Below are 22,941 nucleotides of genomic sequence, written 5' to 3'. Positions count from 1 at the left end.
GCATCAATTTCTCTTTTTGTCTTCCCTTCTCATCTTTCTCCTCTAGGTTTCACCAGGATTTGATCCTAGGGACCTCTGATGTGGAGAGAGGTTCCCTGTCGATTGCGCCACCTCAGTTCCTGGGCTCTGCTGCGCTTTGCCTTGACTCTCCCCTTCGTCTCTCTTTTGTTGCGTCATCACCTTGCTGCGTGACTCACTTGCACGGCATTGGCTCGCCACGCGGGCACTGGCTCGCCACATGGGCACTCACACGGGCACTCACCTCATCACACAGGCACACGGCTTGCCACGCAGGCACTCTCGTGGGCCCTCAGCTTGCCACGTGGGCACTTGCTCGCTAAGCAGGCACGCTTTTTCTTCTTTTCACCAGGAGGCCCCAGGAATCGAACCCGGGTTCTCCCATATGGTAAGCGGAAGCCCTGTCACTTGAGCCACATCTGCTTTCCCAAACTGGGTTCCCTGTTTCCATTCTCCACCTCTGCCAGACAACCTGGCTGCCAGCGGGGCTGTTTTGTCTTCCCGCTCCACCAGGGGGCAGCAGGCAGCACCCACAACCCGCGGCAGACCCAGCTTCGCGCGCGGAGCCGGCGCTCAGGAGCGGAGGATGGGCTCCAGCGATCAAGCGACTGCCTCTCTGCCTCTCTTCGCATCCAGGAATTCAGGGGACAGAGAGAGCAAACGAGGAGGGAGGGAGGTGAGAAGAGCACAGGGGGGAGAGGACGCTGGGAGGGAGAAGAGGGGGAAAGGGAGGAAAAACGGGGTGGGGGGAAGCCACAGAGCTGGCAGCTGGCTCCCCTCTGACCCCCAGTCTCCTCCTGCCACCCCCAACCTGTCCACTTCCCTCTGCTCCTGGCAGCCCTGCCTGCTCCCTCTTTGACCTCTCACAGAATGGCCAGTGACTTATGGCCCTTCTCCTTTCGGGAGCTGGCCTGTGCCTGCCGGGGACCCCCCCCACCCCCACCGTGCCACACACACATGTGCACGAACACACACACACAGACGTGATCGCTCAACTCTCGCGCACACACTCCCAGACCTTAGCACACCGAGGCCACCCTCGCAGCCGGCCTTTCTCTCCATCCCCCGTTTCCAGTGCCTCTGGTCTCAAAGTCGGTCTAAGAGTTTCATCCTACAACGAGGGGTCTTTCCATGTGGCTGCTGATTTAGAATTTGGCTCCACGACCTAAATCTGAGGACACAGAGGGATAAAATAGTCCCTCCCCGTTCTAAAGAAACCTGAAAACAGTTGGGGTCAGACACCTTCCCAGGTTATTACTGACCCTCTACGATCTCCCAGCCCGGCTCTGCAAGCTGAGTACTGGGCTCTGAGCCCTGGCACACGGGACACGGAGACGATCAGAGACATCTCTGCAGGGGAAAAGAGAGGGCTTGAGAGGTGAAGAATTTTCTTGTTTGTCTGTTTTTTGTCTAATATTATATTATTGAAATAATGAAAATACTCTAAGAATGACTGAAGTCATCAAGCACAACTCTGTGATTATACCAGATACCATCGGCCGTACACTTTGGATGAATTGTATGCTTTATTAATATGTATCAATAAAATTGATTTGTTAAAAAAAAAAAAGAGATCTCTCTGCAATGATGAGTTCTCCGCCTTGTGTGTGTTGGGCGCCAGGGCTGGGGGCACAGTGAGGGCTTTCCCACCTCCAGGCCAGGTAAGGGGGTGCCCTAGGAAAATCCCTCAGAAGGACTGGGGTATATCAGTCAGAGTCCCAGCAGGAAAGATGGGGCACACTCAATTTGGGTACCTTTGGGATACTTTAATGAAGAACCTTTTTCACAAAGGTGTGGGCAGAGTGGAGGGAAACCATAAGGGTGCAGCACCCCAAGATTCAGGGGCCCCGTTACCATCTCTAAGCCTTGAAGGGTGAAGGCGAGGGCGCTTCCTACAACCCCCAGCGTGCACGCACACAGAAGTTCAGCCGGGGATGCAGCCAGATCCTGGAGCCCAGCAGGAGGGGAGGGAGGGAGTTCATTCTCATCTTACTCTCCTCCCTCCCCCTGTCTTCAGACAGGGCCCCAGGGCCCACTGATGCAGCCCCCACGGGTCAGCCTCCCGGCTGGGGCAGGGTAGGGAGGGCGAAGGGCGGGTTTGGAGTGGCAAAAAGAAGACAGGCTGCACACTGCCCGGCTCAGGCCGCAGGCTCAGGGCAGGCTCGGGGACAGCAGGCTGGCAGGGGCTGTGCGCTCCTGATTGGCATGGCGAGAAGGGCGAGTTCCTGAGGGGCCAGGGGGCCGTGCGGCTGGAGCTGGGCACAGAGTCCTTGGGAAGGACTTCCAGACGGTGCCTTGGTAAGATGCCCAGTTGGAGTACCTCTTCCACTCCCTGAAAAACTCCACAGCCAGGCCCCTGGGCGGAAGGCTGGCATCTGAAGGGCTCTGCACAGAGCAGCAAGAAAGGGCCATGGGGGCACCAGGGACGAGACTCTCGTCCCCTCCTCCCCAACCTGCACCAACACCCAGAGGAGACCCGGACCCAGAAGAGGAGGGGTCTTGCCGGCACTGGAGCAAAGTGACTCAAAAGTTTGGAGTTTGCCAAATATACACCTGATGGGTGGGAAAGGGAAACGAGACATCACGGAGCAGGGAGCAGCAATGGGAGGGAAACAGAGCAGTTGTGTGTTTGCAGCTTGCTGCTTCCTCGCTGTTCCGTAACCTGGGAAAATAAGTCTTATCAGTCCCATTTTACAGATGAAGGAACTGCGTTTGCAGTCACAGAGCTGGTGATGGCTGACCTGGGCCAGAGCCCTGCTCCTGCCTCAGCTTCGCCGTTTGCTTCCATCCTCCTCCTTCCCCAGAGCTGTTGTTTAGTAACCCTGAGTTCAGAGCACATTAAAGCTGCATTTGGTACAAATGGGACCCAAAAGGGAGAACAGGTTCATGTTTAGGCCCCTGCCCTGAGCTCACTGCTCCAAGATTAAAACCCGAGATGTCCCCCCACCTGGGCCACTCAGGCTTCTTCCCAGGATGCCCATCCCCGGCTGTCAAGGAGAGCTCCACTCCTAGGAGCCCCAGACCAGCACTGGTGAGGGCGGCCAAGGCAGCAGGAGCAGCCAGAGAATGCTAGGCTCCAGCCTGACTGCTGTGTGACCTTGGGCAAGGCAGAGCCCTCTCTGGGTCTCCAGTCATACTGAGCAGCCAAACAATTCCTGGGGTCACTGCCAGGAGGGAAACCTCTGATTCCAACTGGTCATGTCTCCCGGGAGACTCAGGTGCCCTTTCGTAGTGACTTCAGGAATTAACAGCCCTGAGAAATGATGTCAGGGTGGGGAGGGCAGGAGGGGGTAAGATATTTTGGGGCAGGCGGATCCCCCATGTCACTGCTGGACAATAGTTCAGGGCAGCCATTGTGCTGAGAGTGGAAAATCCTTTTCTGACTCCAAGGTCTGAAATAGCACGGGGTGGTGGGTGGGGACAGGATCTGGGGCCGATGAGCGGCCCAGTCGGGCCCATTGTTCCTGGCGGGGACCGACTCAGTCTGAACACCTGGTTGCTCTGGAGCCCAGACAGGCACCCCAGGAAGTCCCTCCTGGAGGCGGGGCAGAGCCCAAGGCCCATTGCAGATAGGGAAACAAAGGCCCAGAGGGACTCGCACGGGGCATCAGGGCAGAGGACCAGGCGAGCTTGGCTTCTGAGGCTCAATCTCCCCCTCCAGGAACCAAGCATGCACGCCTCGGGAAGACGTGTGCACCCTCACCTGCAGCCCAGGTGTCCTGGTCAAGCGCCTCAGGCGTGGGGCTGGCTCCACTCCAAGGACCTCTGTGGTGGCAGTGGGGTCACGTCACATTTCCGGTCACTTAATGCCAGGGGAGGCCCATTGCCCCACCCCCACTCTAGTCCTCAGAGCAGAGAGCCCAGGGGACTTGGGAAGGTGCCGGAGGCTTTGAGGAAGATTCTAGGCCCCTGATGCCTTAACTGAAGTCGGACAAAGTAGGATGTGGGTGGCAAGGTCTCCAGGCTCCAGGACAGGACAGGCAGGTGGCCTCAGGCCACAAAGCAAAGCTGCCCATCCACTGCCTGCTCTGGTCCAGCTCCACCCTGGGCCTCCCGGCTCTCGGCTGAAACGAGGTGCGTCTGCAGCGCCCCATGGAGGTACCGAAATGGCCAAGCCCCCCGCCGTGGATGGGCGGGAGCTCTCCGGCCCATAGGGGCTGGTTCCTGAAGGTTGATATTAGGGGGTACCTACAAGGTCCCTCACCTCGCCCAGGGAGGGCCTGCTTCCTGCCTCCACACCCGAGGATGCCTCAGCCACAGGGGTCTCCCTGCCGCTCACCCACCAGGCCCACTGTCCTCTCCCACAAAGCGCTCTTGCAGGCGCGGTTACATATTAATGATGTTGCGTCCCCGAGGGCCAGGCTGCCGTCCCGCGCCCCGGGGGGTGCCTGGTGCGTGAAAGCTCACCCCGCCGCAGGCACTGATGTCAGGAACGAGTGAATGAGTCAGTCGCCCAGAGCGCCGCCGCCGCGGAAGTGGACAAGCACGCTCCAGCTCAGGTGGCCTGGCGTAGATCTGCGCTCTAAGGCCACTCTTGTCGCAGCGCCCCTCGTCTTCAGTCGCCCGAAAGGGTGGCTTCCGCTTGCACGTGGCGCGGGGTAGGGGAAGGGCGGGATTCTCACCCTGCTGCTGCCCTTCCCAGAGCTAAGGGCGTCTCCTCACCGGCTAAGTGGGGACACCAAGCCGACCTCACGGGGCTGTCGTGAAGAATAAAATCACGCATGCGAGCGGGTCTCGCCCGGTGCCTGGGACACGGGCGCGCGCGCCCCCTCCCCCACGCGCCGGGCTCGAAATGGAGAGGGGCCTGGATCTGCCGCGGCACGACACGGGTGGTGGCAGAGGGTGGCGCTGGTGGCAAGACCAGAGCGACTGCGTCTGGGTGCGAGTCGTCGAGGACCTTGCCTGCCATCCGAGATGAGATTCCCCCTCCCTCCTGGGTCCCGGGACAGCCGCCACCCGGGGCAGAGGCGCCACACGTGCCGGAGACCCCGCCCGGGCCGCAGCGCTCACGCGCGTCACCCCACAGCGGCCCCTGCCCTGCGCGCGTCGCTGGCCTCGGGAGGCGGGCGGTGCCTGTGACCACGGGCCTGGCAAGAGGCGCTGCCCTGCGCGCCGGGAGCGGCCGGACGGCCCGGGCTCCCAGCCAGGCGCCGCGCCGCTCTGCCCAGTGACCTTGGGCGAGGCCCGGGCCCTTTCCCGCCTTGCGTCCGCAGCTGGGCTGGGTAATCCCCGGGGTCCCTGTCAGGTGGCAGCGCCTGTCCGGGGGAGTCACGTGCCGGTTCCCGCCGGCCTCCAGGAGTCAACAGCCTCAGGAAGTGAGGTCAGCACGGGGCAGCGCCGAGGGGGCAGGGAGGCGCGGCGGGTGCGGGCAGCTATTTTGGGGGCAGGCAGGCCCCCCACATCACTGCTGGACAATGGTCTGGGACCAGGAGTGGAAAATCTTGCTCTTACTTAGGCCGAAAATAGCCCAAGCCAGTGCGGTCCGGAACCAGGAGGGGCCGTGCCCTGAGCAGCTAGGACAGGTGTCCACAGCGGAGCCGGGCAGCCCGACAGGGTCCAGAGCCGGGGACCCGGGCCTGTTCCCTTGAGGTCCCCATTCCCTACCCCACCCCCACCTGCCCAGATCAGGTGGTGGGTGAGCCCCTCCTGTCCCCAGGCCTGTGTCCTTCGCAATCTGCAGGCAGCCTCGCCTGGGAAGGCTTCCAGTGCCAGGCCCCAGCGTGGCCTCCGTTCGCTGTGGGGCCTGGGTTCTCGCCGTCTCCAGGGAAGCTGCTGGAGGGACAGGTGAGCAGGACACAGAAGGGGAGCTGTGAGAAGCAGGGTGCGGTGGCCGTAGCCCACTGCCAACCACAGCTGGACACTCAAGGACCCCCAAAGCCACGGCATACAGCCCCACCCCCTTGGTCTCAGCAGGGCTAAGGGTGCTCAGAGCTCAGCATTCACACGCCTGGCCACCACCGCATACCACCTGGGTGGGGGCTCTCTGTAAACTGGGATGGGGTTCAGCCTGAGCAGAAGCTGGTGGGAAAGAGACTACTAGGCTTGGGCCTGCAGGAGAGGTCCAAGGACAGCCTCTAAAAGGCGGCCACCAAAAAGCTCAGAGGGTCTTGGCCACATTAGCCGAAGTATAGACCCTAGCATGAGGGAGGTGAACATGCCACGCCACTCTAGGCAGGCCACCCACATTTCACAAGGCAGAGTGGTCATGGGACCATGGCCTATGACGGGTCTAAAAACCCCGTCATGTATGACTGCGGGGAAGCCAGACTCTTAAGAGCAGCCCGGGGGGTACCGCATATGTGACAGGCAGAGCAGGAAGGGTGGAAGAGTCATAGAAGGCAGGTTTCAGGGGGCGAAAGATTTTCCCTTGGGAAAGCAGGCCCACGGAGAAAGGGCTGGCTCACAGGGAGAGGTGGGTCCCCAGCCCTGAGATCAATAACGGGGCCTGTAGCCCTGCTCCCGCCCAAAGCCTGGGGCTGGGCCTCGTCCAGCTCAGCTCCCCCAACTGGCTCAGAGTGGTCCTGGCTGTCCAGAACCTGTCACAGATGAGGGCCCATCTGCCCACCCTCCGAGCTGACCCCGCCGGAGGACCAGCCATGGAGCCGCGCAGCTGGGGTGGTCCCAGGAGGCAGAGGACCGGACGGGAAGAAGGAGTCTCTCCCCCACTCCACTCCCCGTGCAAAGGCGAGGAGGGCGGCCTGCCTTGGCCTCGGGCCGCCTCGAGACCAGGAGCCAGCCGCCCAGCCCGCTCACGCTTCCCACACCCTGCTCTCTTGCCCTCGCATCTTGGCCCAGGAAGTGTCCTGTACCTGGGTGTCCTTCCCTGGTGAACTAGTTTTCTCAGAAGCTACAAGCAGCTCTAGAGTCAGTCCCCCCCCACTCCAGGAGGCTTTCCCTGACCCCCAGGCCACAGGCCAAGCACTCAGCATGATCCAACGAGGCCCCGTTGTGAGAACCAATTGCTAGGAAGTGGATGTGACTCAGGCAACTGGGCTCCCGCCTACCACATGGGAGGTCACTTGTTCGAATCCCGGGGCCTCCCAGACAGTGAGCTGGTGTGATGGGCAGCCATGGCAAGCTGGCACAACAAGAGACGAAGAAGAAAAAATAATAGGAGACACAATAAAGCAGGGAACAGAGGTTCCCGGTGCCTCCAAAAGAAGACAGCTGATGCAGCAAGATGATGCAACAAGAGATGCAGGAAGTAAAAACATAATGAGAGTCACAACAAAGCAGGGAGCAGAGGTGGCTCAAGGGATTAGACGCCTCCCTCCCGCATCAGAGGTCCCAGGTTTGGCTCCCGGTGCCTCCTAAAGAAACAAGGAAGACGAACAGACACAGCAAGTGCAAAACAGCAAGGGGGTGGGGAGAAATAAGTAAATGAAATAAATCTTAAATAGAACCACTTGCTGAACTTTCAGCCCAAGACGTTGACATCACGTTGGTGACTTGAAATTGACTGAGATGTGAGAATTTACAGCACTCACAGGCGATGCTACAGATGAGGATTCCCCTTCCTCTCCCTGGAGAGCCTGCTAAATGGTTTAACACCTGGTCATCACCAGTAAGTCCTAGACTGGGGATCACCAAGGACTGGGACCCCACATGACCCCTCTCTGCGCCCAGCACGGAGCCAGGCACAGAAGCCAATTAAGGAGGGGATGGCCCGAGGCCTGGGGAGGGCAGCCCTGGTGTGAGACGACCCCTGCAGCAGCTCCTGGGGAGGCAGGTGGTAGAGAGAGCAGGCTGCAGAAAGGACTCTGATGAGGGTGGCGAGAGCGTCCCAGGCCCCACCCTCCACTCCCAGACACACACAGGGCACAGGTCAGCAGGCAACAAAACCTTTAGTATAAGTGACAGCCTCCAACGGGCTCCCAGCCCAGGAGAGTTTGTGACATCAATCCCAGGTGCCCGTTTGGCGGGCTGGGGGCATTCCCCAGCACAGGGCCCACTGTGGCACCCAGACCCCCTCCAGGCCCTTCAGGGGAACCTTCGGCTCAGCCCTGGCCACTTTCCCTGTGGTCACCCCGTGACTCTGCCCCCACCCTGGTGGCTCGGGCCCAGACTCTCCTGTGTGACCTTGGCGGGTCACCTTCCTCTCCAAATGGGCCTCAGTGTCTCCATTTGGCTTGCTCAGGCCAGATTCCGGTCAACACGCCCTGCCAGGCGTGGCCAGCTCTACCTGTGGGAGTCAGGCCAAAGGCAGACTGAGCCCTGAGTCGTTGCCTTTCCCAAAATCTCATTCCCCAGTTCACACCTACTGGGAGCATGGGGACTGCCGAGCTCTCGGACCACAGGGAGAGCATCCCAGGCCCCTGCCAAACGCTGGCACGTGGGACCATGGCTTCCCTGCCCGCAGGTGCGAGCTGTTGACATTCCATATCTGTGGAGACTGTCCCACTGGGGTAAGTCCTGGTCTCCCCTGTGCCCCTGCCCCATGAACGTGCGCAGAGCCGCAGAGCGCAGGCGCTACAGCCGCACGTCCTTAGCGTTCTCGCCACCAGCCGGCCCGGACCCGGCGTGCCCGGAGTCCTTGCTGCTGCTGGCCGACACGTCGTCTGTCCTCCTGAAGGCGGTCCTGCGGTGAACCTGGGTGGTGGGCGTGGGGTCCACGGGGGGCTTGGCATCACGGGCAAAGCGGACGAGCCGCTGCCCGGCCAAGAAGTAGAGCACGGGGTCCAGGCAACTGTTGGCGCTGGCCAAGGGCCGCGTGATCTTGTAAGCCATGTTGATGGCGTCGAGCGTGGGGCAGCTGAGGTCGAGCGAGCGGAAGTAGTAGTAGAGGGTGCGGTTGACGTGGAAGGGCAGGAAGCAGAGGGCAAAGACGGCCAGCACCACGGCGATGGTGCGCACCGACTTGCGCTTGGCCCGCGGCAGGCCCCCCGAGGTCTCGTAGGCCGGCCTCAGCAGCCGCCGGGCCATGAGCGCGTAGCAGACCAGGATGACGGCGAAGGGCAGCGCGAAGAGCAGGCCCAGCATGACGGAGCTGTAGGCCACGAAGTGGCCGAAGAGCTCGGGGGCCGAGGTGTCGTGGCAGGTGACGCGGCCGTCGCGCACGCTGGTGGTGACGAAGTAGAGCACGGGCGCCTGGCAGGCCAGCACCAGCACCCAGACGGCGGCCACCACCCGGCGGGCGTAGCGGGCCCGGCCCCAGCGCAGCGAGCGCAGCGGGCGCAGGACGCCCAGGCAGCGGTGCACGCTGATGCAGGTGAGGAAGAAGATGCTGCAGTAGAGGTTGGTGTAGAAGAGGAAGCGTACCAGTTTGCAGAGCACCGTGCTGAAGGGCCAGTCGTCGCCGCGGGCATAGTAGCTGATGAGCAGCGGCAGGGAGGCGGCGTACAGCGAGTCCGACACAGCCAGGTGGAACATGTACGTGGTGGAGGCATTCCAGGTCTTGAGGCGGCACAGGAAGGCGTAGAGCGCCGCGGCGTTCAGGCCGAGCCCCAGCACGCACACCACGCCGTAGGACACGGGCAGGAGCACGTACTTGAACTCCTCGTTGAAGCGGCACTTGTAGCCCTGCTCATCCCTCTCCCAGGTGCCGTTGCCGGTGCCATTCCAGGGGTCCAGGCCTGCTGCCATCGCCCTGCAGGGAAGGGGGGAGGTGGGGGTCACGGCCAGGGCTCGGCCCACCCGCCCAGAGCCCTAGGGACCCCCAGGACCCACAGGCGCCCTTGGCTGAGGTTCGCCCAACCACCCTGGGGCGACTTCGCTGCCATCTGGCCTGTTTCTCTTCCTTGGACCCGGAGAATCCAGAACCTCCAAACACAGAGATCCAGAGCCCCAAGAACACCCAAGATCCATGAGTGCCAGGATCGCCCAATGCTAAGACTTTAAAACAGGGTTAGGGAAGCCACTGGCCGAGGCCAATCCTGCCCACCAGTCTGTTTCTGCAGATAAAGCTTTATTGGAAAACAGCCATGTCGATGACTATAAGGAGAATCGACAAAGATCACATGGCCTGCCAAATCTAAAATGGTTCCTGGCTGGCCTTTTACCAAAAAAGTTTGCCATCCCAGCCCTAGAATCCCAGAATCCCAGAGTTCTAGAGCTGGGGCTCTGAACTCCAGAATCTGAGGCTCTGGACGCCCCAGGGGGTCAGATTTCATATGTACGGAAAGGGGCCTTCCAGGGTGAGTGGCCCCTCTTCGCACCCAGTGCCCGCTGCCCACGGCTCCAGGCGGTGGACGACCCCTGTCCTCCTAGGGCTACTAGAAAGCGGTTTGTTTAGCTCATCTTTCTCCTCTCCGGGGAGGCACTGGTCCCGTGCTTGGTATTCGAGGGAGTATTTCCAAAGGTCTCCTTCTGTCATTCATTTGCTCACTCAGGAAACACTTCGCAAAGTGCACTTTCTGCATCTGCAAATAGCAGTCTTGCCCCCTGGCCTGTGAGGCTGCCCGATGGGACGGTGACCTTCTTGGAGATTCTAGGGAAGTCTTCTCCTCTATCCTTCTGTGTAGCAAACTCCATTGACTAAGAACCTGGTCTCTGGGGCCAGATTGCCTGGGTGGTTCAAAAACCTGGCCTTACTGCCTATTAGCTGTGTGACCTTGGACAAGTCTGAGCCTTTGGTGAGTAATAGAATCTGTATCATAGGACTGCTGTGAGGACTAAGTAATTCATGTAAAATGCTTGCAGTAGTGCCTAGTCTACAGTAGGTACATTTTGGGGGTTAACAGCTTCAAGGCTCAGCTCAGATGTGGCCTCTTCCAGGAGTCTTTGGGAAGCACGCTCAGGCCACCAGTGTCTTGAATGGAAGCTGTAAAGGAGGAGAGTGTGTGAGGCTGGGGGGGGGGGGATGCTAAGTCCTGAGCAGGAGCCAGGCCAGGGGGACTTCATGAAAGGAGCTTTCAGAGCGGGCTGGGAGGGAAGCTAGAGGAAGGGTGGGAGAGGGAGGTGGCCAGAAGCCTGGCTCAACAGGGGCAGCAGGCAGCCTGCGTCGGGAGGAGGAGCAGGTGGAGGGCGAGGCGGAATTCAGAGTCAGGCGTGGCAAGTGTGGGGAGCCCTGGAGGGGTGCTATGAGGTGTGGGAACGGGGTAGGGGGGGTTGGGATCCTTGGGCCCTGCTCTTTGGAAGGTGGACTGGGAGTCGCTGGCTCCCAGAGCCTGCAGGAGGAGCGTGGAGGGCCCGAGGGAGACTGAGGACCTGTGTCACGACGGGACAGAGCCCCGGCCTGGGAGTCAGCAGGCCTAGGCATTCCCTGCCGCTCTCAGACCTCTCAGGACCAAACTCCCCGTCCTCGGGGAACTGCAGCCCCCGAACGTGCCCTCTGGCGGCCGTGCTGCGGCTGGCACAGGCCCTGCCTGCCGCTGCCTGCCCAGGCCTGGGCCCCAGGGCCGGGTCAGCGACCTCAGCTTCCCCTCCGGCTCAGGCCCTTATCTCCCCGCGCTAGGACTTCCCTGCAAATCCCTGAATCACCGCGGGTGGAATCTCAGGCCCGGAGCCGGGGGCGGAGACTCCCAGAGTCTCCTGGGGAAGGCAAGGGGGCCGCCTGCACCTGTTTCAGGACATCCTGGCCTCCACCCTGCCAGGCCCGCTGGGGCCTCCACCCGCGTGGCCCCCGTCCAGCCTGCCCCTGCCCCTTCCATCCCAGGCGGGCTCGCCCACCTGGGAGCACCTCTGTTCACACCCCAGCCTGGCCAGGTCAGCCCAGGCCCCCACCCTCAGAAGGAACCAATTTGCTTCCTGACCCCAGGTCCCCTCTGGGGCAGCACCCTGCGCCCCCACCTAGCTTTGTGCAACCCTGCTCACGAGCCTCTCTGAGCCCAGTTCTGGGGAGCCCCCTGTCTGGAGGCGACATGTGAGCCACTGAAACACTCTGGGCTTCTGGCCTGGAAAGTCTTTCCAGAACCCTTCCCCCAACTCCGTTCAAGGCCCTTCTCAAATACCAGCTCATTTCTGAAAGCTCTCCCCTCTCCCCAGCCACCACCACCCAGAGTACCCCTCGCTCCACGCTGGCAGTTTGTCCTTCCAGCCTCTACCCCCACACTGCCCGGTCCTCCCTGAGGGCCGGGTCCATCTGAGCTTTTTCTCCATCCCTGTCACGCAGCCAAAGGCCTGACAGTTCATACATGATGCGTGAAGACGCCTGGGGGCTCTGGGAGCCCAGGGAGGCTGAGCTTTGGCGGCGCCCTTCCTTCCACTTGCCCCTGAGGACGTCCCGGAGGAGAAGGAAGATTTCTCGGCTGCTGGCCCTCGGGTGGCCACGGGTCATTCCAGCCCTGCCGAGGGCCAGCCCACCTGAGCCCTGCACCTGCTGCACTCGGGGGTCTGGGCTTCTCTCCTTCAAGAGCTGCAGGGTTCCGGAAGGTGCTGCGCTTCTCGGCACAGGCCGGGAAGCCCCCAGGAGGGCCATTCTGGAGGTGGCCAGCTGCCTGAGGCCAGCAGCATTCTTTCCTCTCTCATCTCCGGCCCAGGCCATGGGCCAGTCTAGATCAAGAGCCCCAAATCCTGCAGCCCCCGCCCTGCTCTGCAGAGGCCCGGGCTGGGCTGAGCAGCTTCCGTGCAGCATCTTCCTGTCATCCCCCATCCCTCCCCCTCAGCAGGTACTGCCAGGGGATTCGGCTACTGGTTAAAGGTCACACTGCTGGGAATTGGAAAACTGAGTTCCTGAGTTCCCCCCAGCCTGGGATGCGGGACCAGGGCAAGCTGGGCACCTGCCTGAGGATCCCCTTGGCCCAAGCCCAGATCAACTTCTGCGCCTGCACACATACCACAGGCACCCAGCACACACACAGCCCTGCACCCGCAAGCACCTGGCCCTCCCCTCCCGCCGGTGGGCCCCGCCCTGGCCCGCACGTACCTGACCAGCCCCTGCTCGTGCTGTCAGGATGCTCAGCGCTAGCTCACGAGTGCACATGCCTGGACCGCCACCGGGCTGCAGGGAACTCTGCGGGGAAACAGGAAAAACAGGTCCCTCCTGCCCCAGCCGCGCCCTGCCCGGGCTCCTCCGGCATTTCTCAGAGCAGGCGGTGCCGCTGGCTCCTGCGCACACAGGGAAGTGGAGACGGCGGGGGGCTCCTGGAGGTGGGAAGCCGGCCAAGCCCAGCTCTCCCGGGGGCCGCCCCTCTGCTCTAACCATGGCCCCCAAGAGGCAGAAAGCTGACTCGGCGTGCCGTCCTGGTGCAGTGCAGCCCCCCGCCCCAGCCGCCCAGCCGTCCACCGTCACCCTGGCTCACGCCTCCCAGCCGTTTTCCCCAGACACTCCGTCTTGCAGGAGGATGACTCCGCGGGGGGGGGGGGGGGGGGGGCAGGACTCCCCCACACCCTGCAAGGCTGAGAGAAGCCCCCAGTGCCCCGTCCTCATCCCGCCATCCTGGTTCTGGGTGTCAGCGCACAGCCGAGGAAACAGTCGCTCTCCTTGCCCAGTGTGCACTCTAGAGAAAGCCGGCCAGTGCGCTTTTGCTCGAGCTAGGTCTCCATCTGGAACATTCTCCTTCCCCTCCTGCTTCTAACCATTCCTCCATGGGTGATATAAATACACGCCTCCACGCACACAGGCACGGACACCTCCAAATGCACAGATGCACAGTCACACTCAGAAGGGCACACAGCGTGCACCCAAACAGATGCTCGCACTCACATGCCCTAGATGGTCGGGGCCTAGAGCAGCCTTTAGAAGTCACCTGTCCCAAACCCACATTTGACAGAGGAGGAAACTGAGGCCCAAGGCCTCACAGCAAGACTAAAGCCAAGACTAGAACCCAGCCCTTCCGAATTCCGCCCTGGTTCGCCTCTCTCTAGAAGCGCCACAAGCAGGTCAGGCCCGGGGCCTCGGTGGCAGGCTAGTCACTGGTGGGTGGACCCCTCCCTATATGGGCAGGTTCCAGCATCCACCCCGACCTCAGACACATCCCAGGAGACGCCAGTGAGGGGTGGGGTTGGGGACAGGCTGTGGCCAGGTGCCCAGGCTGGAAGGTGCAAGCGTAGGGCACGCGGGGAGAGGAGACGGGTCAGCAGCAGGGCCAGGACAACGCCCCGTGACCACTGCTTCCTCAGCTCACCTTGCCCGGCAGTCTCTGCTCCTCGGTTCTAGGGACAAGGTGAACGTGTCACCTTTTCACCCCACTCTGTCACCTTTTCACGCCCTGCCCTCTCCTCTCTAGGAGGTGCCTTGGTGCAACAGGGCAAGGTGGAGCGCACCACTTTCTCCAAGTCATTCTCCCATTTCAGAGAGAACCATCCTTCCAGGTTTCAAGCCTCACAGACAGGCTTGACAGGTTCCCTCTTCCCCGCCTCCCAAGCCTGGCCCTCGCCGGGTCCTGTCAGTTCAAGACCCTCAGGCAGGCACCCTGCCTTCTCCCCGCCTGCAGCCCCCGCCTTAGTCCAGTCCGGCGTTTCCCCTCCAGCGCCTGGCACCAAGCACCCGGCTGGCCTCCTCGCCCCCAGCCTGCTGTCACCTGTCCCTCCTTCTTACTGCAGCCACGTGGGCTGCCCATAACACAAGCCGACCACATGGCTGGAGGAACACCCTTCCGTGCGAGAAAGCAGGAACCTACCGGGGCTCCCTCTTGCCCTCCAGCTGAGGTCCTGGCCCCTCCAGCCCCCCCTCTGCCCCCACCCCGAGCCCAGCAAGAGCAGCCCCAAGGTGGAGCCTTGGCTCACCGAGTTCCTGCTCCCAGGACATCCTCCCTTACCTCCTAACACCTGTGTCACAGCAAGAGCGTCCACTGAGTCAGGGCTTCCTCTGCGCACTTCCGGGCCAAGTTCCATTTCAAGTGGCTTCACTTGACCCCGAGAGGCCCAATAGCTTCTCCGGGGTCACAAAGCTAGCCAACCACAGGGGCGGTTGCGTGACTTCATAAGCGGGCCCTGGCCACAGCCCTCCACCGGCCAAGGCCCTGTGCTCTCTGCCCCTCGCTCTGCCTGTTCTCTGCCAGAGGGAGTGCCAGCCGGCAGGGCCCAGGACCCACGTACCCTCCCTGGCACTCTGCCAGCGCGACGCGGCCGGGATGGTTATTGCACCCATCGCACAGTTAGAGAAACCAAGGTCTGGAAAGGGGTAGAGACTCACCCAGAAAGACAAGGGCCAAGCCACGCCCAGCATGGAGACTCCTCTCCCTCCCCTCGGCCCCCCAGGCTGGCCCTGGCCCTACACTGAACTGGGGCCTTTGTCCCCATAGCCGGGGGCTAGTGAGCCTGAGTACAGTTCCCAGGCCGGGTACTGGACGACATTCCAGCGCCTCCTCTAGGGGGGCCCCAGGACGTCCCCGCCTGCCTGGCTGGCCCCGTCCAGCCCGAGAGGAGAGTGTCCTGTCGCCACCCTGGAAACCGTCGCTGCCCGTGTCTGCCAAGGGTGGGGCGCTGTGAGGGGAGACACGGGACCTGGGCCCCGAGCACCACGGAGGGGATGGGCGAGGGCAGCGGGCAGGAGGGGGATTCTGGGGCTCTCTGGAGAAGCCCTCGACAGCTGAGTGCGGGGCCAGCTGTGGTCCTGGACCCATCTCCTAACTGGAGCCTCAGACTCCTCTCAAAGAACCTGCCTCTGAAGGGTGTTGAGATAGCAAAATAGGATGACTGGAAGTCACTATGAGCTAACTAAGAGAGGGAAGGCTTCAGCAGGGGAGAAGGTGGGGAGAGGAAGGGGGCGAGGCAGGCGAGGGGGAGGGGGCCTCACAGGAATTGTGGGGCTGGAGAGAGGAGGCCACCGCCGACAGGCCCACAGGCCAAGTGTCCCTGTTCTCAGAGGGGAGGCCAGGCCAGGGACCCCCAGCGCAGGCCAGACGCCGATCACGTTCCCTCGCCCTCTACGGAGAAGGCCACATCTCTGTCCCTGGGCCGGGTGCTGGGGACTTGGTGGATCGGACCCTTCCCTGCCCTCGTGGAGCTCTCTGTCAGGGCTGGGCCAGGACATCGGACCCAGAAACTGGCAGTGACAACTCAGGGTGGGAGGCCTGAGGGAGGCCGAACACCAGGGCTGAAGGAGCCAAGAAGGGCCCCAAAGGGAAAGGAGGGGTGGTCAGGGAAGGCTTCCTGGAGGAGAAGGCACCTGGGTTTCAAGTTGGAAGATGAGTAGAAGTCAGGTGGGCAGAGAGAGAGGAGAAGCAGAAGGAGGAAATGGGGACAAGAGATCACAGCACGTTTGGAGAACTGTCAGTCATCCCCGTGGCTTGAGGGTAGAGAGGGCAAAGCTGGGTTGGGGACAGCTTAGGAGCTTGGACGTTATCCCCTGCCTGCTCCCAGATGTCCTTCAAGGGGCTGACAGCCAGGAGCCCCCCTAGCCGTGCCTGCTTCTGGACCACAGTCTGAGGAAAGAGCTGTGGGCTGGGGGGCGGGGGGCCGAGGGGGCAGGTACCTTCAGACGCTGCCAGCAGGCACTGCCGTGGTGCGCGGCCTCGCCATCCCCCTCCAGAAGCCCTGGGGATCTGGAGCCCTCTCTCAGAGGCTCTTTCCCTCTTGGGAACCCTAGGGCCCCGGCTGAGGGGTCACCTTTGGGGTTCAGCTCAGAGCACCTGAGTGGGTTGGCCTCAGCCAGGCTGGTTGCCCATCTTAGAGACCCCAAAAGAGGAAGTGCCGCCCCAAGGTCTGGTGCTCTCGTTACTTTCCGTGTGGAGCCGGGCACCTCCACTCCCACCCCAGGGCAGGAATCCAAACCTCCTCTCCCACCCCCCAGCCAGGGCGGCACAGGGCTCCCGAGACGGCGGGCGCGGGCCAGAGCAGCTCAGAGCCCCAGGGCCCTGGGCTCCGGGCTAGACACCTCCAGCCAGACAGGCAAGAACCCCAGGTTCGGCCCCAACTTGGAACCACCCACGCTACGCAACCTTGGCCAAGTGAACTCGCCCTCTCTGGGCCTCAGGGTATCCTCTGGTAAAATAGGGAGAGTCACGGCTACATGGCACAGCTCATGGGGCCTAAGGGAGACAGGACAGAGGGAGCTCCGTGGGGCTCACAAATCATGCCCTGCCCTGAGCTGGGGGCTGCGCCTGCCCGGCACTGCAACGTGACACTGGAACTTTCTCACCAGGGGAAGCCTCCCAGGTGTCCCCAGCAGAGGTCAGGGGCGGAGCAGTGGGGGCAGGCTCCTGGCAGAGGAACCAGGAGAAGGTTGGAGGAGAAGCAGGAAGGGCCCAGCTTGGACAAAAAGAGTGAGAATGGGAACCCAAGGTGGAAAATGGGACAAAAGCACAAACGTGTTATAAGTGAGTCCACGATTCTGGGATGGTTTGACTGACTGCTTTCCAGGGCCACTGATTCTTAGAGCCCATTTCCAAGAATCTGTGGTTCTGGGAGAGAACACTAAATGTCCCTTCAACTCTGTTACTCTGTTTCTGATCGTCTTTGGTTTTAAGATTCTCAGAACCACAGGAATCTGGACTTTCAGAGGGATCACTCATAAATCACATTCTGAGGAACCACAAAGTCTTAGCAAACATTTACCAGCGCCTCCACGTGCCAGCCTGAGGGGATCCCTTTGAAGCCAGAATTGGATAAAAGACACAGACATGGACCAAGACCACCTGGTGATGAGCAAGCCATGACTAAGGAAGCCCAGCGCCAGGAAAGCCAGAGCAACCCTTACTGGCCCACGGATGGTGGTCAGGGAGAAATTTCCAGAGAAGGGGTCATTTGAGCTGGGCTTTGATGGACGATTAGGAGTCTGTCAAGTAAAGAAACAGGTCAGAGGACATTGAAGGTAGCAGAAGTGGAAGTGAGGTGAGAATTTCAGGGGAAGGCCAGGAGGTCATGTGTAGCTGGCATGTAGGTGGCAAAGAATGTGTGAGAGTCTGAGGGACTCCAAAGGAAGGGCTCAGACGTGAGGCCGAGGAACGTGACCTCCCCCCCAAGGGTAATGGGGAGCCATGGCAGGGCTCAGGCGGGGAGGGACATAGTCAGAGCGGACCTTAACAAAGGCGGTGCCACATGGAAGGCGGATTGGAGGGGGAAGTCTGGGGGGAGAGGGCAAATCCCTTGGCCCTGGATTCCCCGTGAGGCGGGAGCGTCCCTTTCGGGTCCACTGCCCAGGAGGCAAGACTCCTCCACGGTCCGGGCTGGGGAGGCCGGGGCCCCACCAGGAAGCCACGTCAACACCTGGAACCTTCCTTGAGACAGGCAGAGAGCGGAGGCTCAGCCAGGCTGAGGAAGTCTGAGGGAGGCTCCTCCCTGCCCGAGCAGGGTGCTGCCCTGGTGCCCAGGCCTCCTGTCCAGAGAGCTTCAAGGACGCCGGCCGGGTCCCAGGGCTGAGGGTTCAGGAGGAGGCAGTGCCCGGCAGGGCCCAGGCTGCCCCCCGCCCAGCAAGGGCTGCCGCTCCTGACCAGGAACGAGCAGGCCTGGGAGACGGGATAACAGGTGAGCCAACCCTTCAAGTCCCGCTGTGGCCCCGCAGGGGCTCCTCCCCGCCGCGCCCCCTCTTTACCCAGGCGTTCATTTCCCCCCTTGTCAAAGTCACCTGCTCTGTGCTGGGCCATGGGGACAGAGGGAGCCCAGTCCTGCAACTGGCCTCCAGGATGGGTCCAGAGGTCAGGGAAGGTCCCCATAGCCGGGGTCCCAGGGGTGGGAGAGATCAGGCCTGAGGACACAGCACGGCCAAGAGGAAGATGTGGGGCCAATGGGTGCACCAAGCAAGCCCACAGAATGTGGTTTGGGGAGAGGAAAGATTTCATCAGGACCCTTTTCCTCCTCGCCCTCCCCCCGCCATGAGAAAGGCTTCTCCGGTCCTGTGGGCAGGGCTGGCAGGTGTCATCTTATTACCAGCCTGGTCATCAGGCCAAAAGCTAGCCCCAAAGAGGCACTCAGGGCAGGATTCGAACTCCCTCCAGCCTGGATGCCGGAGGATTGGGCCTCAGGCAGATGGGGTCTCTGTGACCTGCAGGGGAAGGACCAGGACGGGGCAGTGACAGGCACCCCGCGTTCACCCCGGTTTTGTGGCCTCAGACTAGGCACTCCCTGAGCCTCTATTTCCTCCTCTGCAATATCGGGACACTAATTCCTTTCTCACAAGGTTGGTGGCGGATGGAATGAGGAACATTTGTAAACTGTTCATAAATATACACAATTGTTACAAGTAACCTGACTGCACAGGGTGGGGTCAAGGGAGGAAGACTTTAATTAAAAATCCAACAACTGTTGGGGAGCAGATGTGGCTCAAGCAGTTGAGCACCTGTTTCCCACAAGGGAAGGTCCCAGGTTTGGTTCCCAGTGCCTCCTAAAAACAAACAAACAAAAAACCAACTCAGGGGAGCTGATGTGGCTCAGTGGTTGGGTGCCGGCTTCCCACATACAAGGTCCCAGGTTCAATCCCTGGCCCCGGTACCTCAAAAAGAAAACCATTCCAGGAACTGGCACAGTCCTTGTTCTTGCACCCCATGGTCTATTATAGTCTTTAAGGAACGTTTAAGCCGACAAGCGCCACACTCCTTTCCTGTGCCTTGTCCTTAGCCTTCAAAGCCCTTTCCTGGCCACTGTCTTAGGAATCCTCAAAGCGACGTTGCATGGGAGGAGGCCAGGATCATCAGGCCCATTTTACAGATGGAGAAACTGATGCCCAGAGAAGCACCGTAGCCTCTCCCAGGGCTACAGCCATGAGAGAAGCCAAGGCAAAGCTCTCATGGGCTCACCCACGAGGCCTCGGCGATGCCCTCACACTCTCGCAGAAGGGTCAGAACCGTGCGCATCCTGGCCAGGGATGAAAGGGTGCCAGCCTCACCCTGACGCCTAAGCTTGGCGCCATTGTGGAGGGGTCCTACCGTGATCCCCCAGCCCCCCCGGCAAGAACCCAGGACAGCTCAAGGCAAAGAAGAGTAGAGGGAGCGACCGGCCTCCCTGCCAGGGCCCCTCACATCCCCTCCCACGCAGGGACTTACTAGTTCTGGTCTCCCTGTAGAGGCTGGCAGGGAAGGAAGTGCTCCAGGGCCATCCAGCAAGACGGGGGTACAGCTGGGCTGAGAGCACAGGCCCCAGGCTCCCACTGAAGGAGGGAGAGCCCAAAGTGCCCCCGAATCCCTCAGTCGGAGCATCTGAGGACTCCGGGAAAGGTGCTTGGCCAAGGGGCAGGGGTTCAGATTCAAACAATTCCTGTTCCACAGATGCCTTGACCTCCCCACACTCGGCACTACCTAATCCATCCATTCTCATCCTGCAGCCAGAGACATCTTTCTGAAACGCTGATCTGACCTTGCCCGTTCACCCCTGCCACACACACACACACACACACACACACACACACACCCTCCATGTCTCCCTATTGCCTTCTGGATGACACCAAGTGTTCAGCTGGAACTGTGGGTGCCGCGGTGCCCCAGGCACGCTGTTCTGACGACCTGTACCACGCACTCTGATCCCCCAACTCTGGTCGCCCTTCTGGGTGATGACACGGAACCCACTGAGGACAGCCCCTCAGGTCAGCCCAGCCCGGCACAGGGTGCAGGCAGCACAGGAATGAATGAGTCCCAGGCCCCGCCCTCCAGAGCTGGGCGGGGGAGAGGAAAGGAGGAGACAGACACAGACCAGAACATTCTGGGAGGGTCTGGGGCTGCTCTGGGGCTGCAGGGGCCCAGGAGAAGCTCCGACCCACCTGGGGGATCAAGGAAGGCTTCCCGGAGGAGAGGACACCTGAGCTGGGTCCCAACGCTGAGCAGTTCTCCAGTTGAGGGAGGTGGGAGGAGTAGGAGGGCATTTTAGGTGGCGAGTATAGCAGGTACCATGGTGGAGAGGCAAGGACCAAGCAGGAGTGTGCAGAAGACTCCCCGCAGTGACTGAAGGCCGAAGGGTCAGGTGGGAGAGGGGCCAGAGAGGGTCACAGAGACCCGGAGTCCCACGCTAAGGGCTTTCGGCCCGGCCCCGTGGAAGTTGAGCGCAGGGAGGGATAAGGTTGGGATTTGGGTTTCAGGAGGCTCCTTCCAGGGACTGAACCCCCAGCCCGAAGCTGAGGGGCTCGCTGGGGCCCGCATGACCCAAGGCCCTCAAGTGCCGTATCAAGATTATTCCCGTTTCACAGATGAGACCACTGAGGCTCAGAGAAGGGAACTGTCCTGCCCAGGGTCAGGCAAGATGGGAACAAAGCTCTGGGGGCGCTTCAGGGCTTTTTACTGGGCCATGACTGTTCAAACCATCTTCCCCTTCTCCCACCTCCACTGACAGAGAGCTGAGGCTCTCCCAGGCCTCCACATTCTTCCAGCCTGGGTCCCAGACAAATCAGGTACCTCAAGCTGGGGGGTGGGGGGTGGGGGGTGGTGTGGGGAGGCTGGCAAGGCCCTGCTGAGGGCAATGGCCTAGGGGACCCCACAGACCCCAGATTAGCAGTCTAGGTCCTGGCAGGGCTTGGCCCCTGCCACAGCTCTTGGAGGAAGGGGGGTGGAGTGGCCGGTGTGCCACTGGCAGCCTGGGGTTAGGAGTGGGGGAGGCAGAAGCACTGTCTTCCCGGGGAGTGACTCTTCCTATAGCCCCACCTGCCAGACAAAAGTCCCCTAACAGGCTGGACTGTCCTTGCACCACCACTGCCCGCACACTGCCCCACCCCCGCCACGGCTGCCCCCTCCCAGTCATACGGATCAGTGGCTTCCCAGCGGGTCTCCGGTGTTCCCCGGGCTCTGGGTGCGGCCCCATGTCACCGCGCGCCCACACCAGAGCGCTCACACACACACACACACACACACACACACACACACACACAGACAAGGTCTACAAGTTCGGCCGGGCAAGGGCGCACGCACTCACCCGCTCCTTCACCCACTAACACAGACTTTCCCAATACGAGGACACACACGTCCGACCCACACTCCCCGAGATCGCCGCTCCGGTGAGACAAGGACTTTCCGTCCCACCCGTGCGCTGGCACCGTCCGATGGCGCCGCGCACGCCGGCTCAGAACTTGCGCCCACGGACAAGCGCCGCCGCCCGCGCGCTCTCCTAGCCTAGGGCTGGCTGGGGACTCGCTGGGGCGGACCCGCCGGGCGCCCAGGCCGCCCCCCCCGCGGCCTCCGGCTGCTCCAGGCCGCCCGCCCGTCACCTCCGAGCTGCGCCCCGGGGGCCGCCGCCGCCGCTCCCCGTGCCCGCGCTGGCCTCTGGGTCCCGCCGCCGCAGCCGCCGCCCGCACCGCGTTCCTGGGAGGCCCGCGGCCCGCCGCGTCCTGGCCCCCCGCCTCCGCTGCGGGGCAGGCCGGGGGCGGGGCGGACTCTGGACAGACCCTGGCACCGCCCCCGTCCCCCCCCCCCCCCCCCGCCCGGGGACAGACGCCCGCCACTGGCTTGCGAGCTCCGCCCGCGGCGCGGCGCTGGGTGAGCGCGTCGGAGCGGGGCGCTGCGCGGGGAGGGCCGGCGGGGAGGGTCCTGCGGCCGGGGGTGGAGGTCGCCCGCCTCGCTCACGCCACCCTGGGGGGCATGTGAGGAGAGGTTTTCAGAGATGCCGGTGTGTCCCAGGGTTTGTGCGGCGCCTGCTTGACTCCCGCCGCCGCTCGTGACTGGACCTCTGTACCCACCCGCGGTCCCCGGCCCAGCCCGGCCCTTCCTGCCAGGTCTCGGGAGGGACCTGCCTCGGAAGGACCTGCCAGAGCACAGGCTCTGACAAATCCCTGGACGGCCTGGGCTGGGGCACTCCCCATCGCCCACAGGGGAAATGGGGACACTCAGGTTCCTGCCTCTCTCTCCAGCTGTCCCCCGCCCCTTTCCTTATGCATCCCCCACTCCATAATGTCCTGCCGGAAAGAGTGGCCGGCAGTGCCCACCGCCCTGCTCTCTCTGGTCCCTCGTCCTGCTTCCCCGGAGAAGTCTTCTCAGGCTACTCCTCCCCACGGAGCACTCCCTGCTCACTTGCAGGGCCTGCTGTGGCCGTGGACCCCGTGCCTGTCCTTCTCCCAGAAGAGGCCAGCCCTGCCTTGTCCTAATGTGCTCAGAGCCTAGTGCAGAACCTGGGACCCAGGAGGTGCTCAGTGTTGGTGGAAAGGGGGCATGCGTGGACGGATGGGTGCCTCTAGCTTTCAGGTCTAAGCCT

General features: G+C 62.1%; 1 protein-coding gene across 3 annotated transcripts; it reads right to left on the bottom strand.

Annotated features, from left to right (window-relative positions):
• Positions 1-7,843: 7,843 nt before the first annotated feature.
• P2RY2 (purinergic receptor P2Y2) lies at positions 7,844-22,108 on the bottom strand. Of its 3 annotated transcripts, none has more exons than XM_058305916.2 (3): positions 21,962-22,108; positions 12,821-12,907; positions 7,844-9,604 (listed from the first exon to the last, which is right to left on the bottom strand). In XM_058305916.2, exon 3 carries the CDS (start codon positions 9,598-9,600, stop codon positions 8,488-8,490), a length of 1,113 nt encoding a protein of 370 aa, XP_058161899.1. In that variant the 5' UTR covers positions 9,601-9,604; positions 12,821-12,907; positions 21,962-22,108; the 3' UTR covers positions 7,844-8,487. The 3 variants fall into 3 exon arrangements, with proteins under 3 accessions (XP_058161899.1, XP_058161900.1, XP_058161901.1); XM_058305917.2 differs by having other exon boundaries at positions 12,821-13,002; positions 21,962-22,101; XM_058305918.2 differs by lacking the exon at positions 21,962-22,108 and adding an exon at positions 19,818-21,867.
• Positions 22,109-22,941: the final 833 nt, after the last annotated feature.

The sequence above is a fragment of the Dasypus novemcinctus genome, chromosome 10 (assembly GCF_030445035.2).
Source record: "Dasypus novemcinctus isolate mDasNov1 chromosome 10, mDasNov1.1.hap2, whole genome shotgun sequence".
Taxonomy (NCBI): Eukaryota; Metazoa; Chordata; class Mammalia; order Cingulata; family Dasypodidae; genus Dasypus; species Dasypus novemcinctus.
The sequence above is the reverse complement of the archived record's forward strand: the minus strand, read 5'-3'. Positions and strand labels throughout refer to the sequence as shown.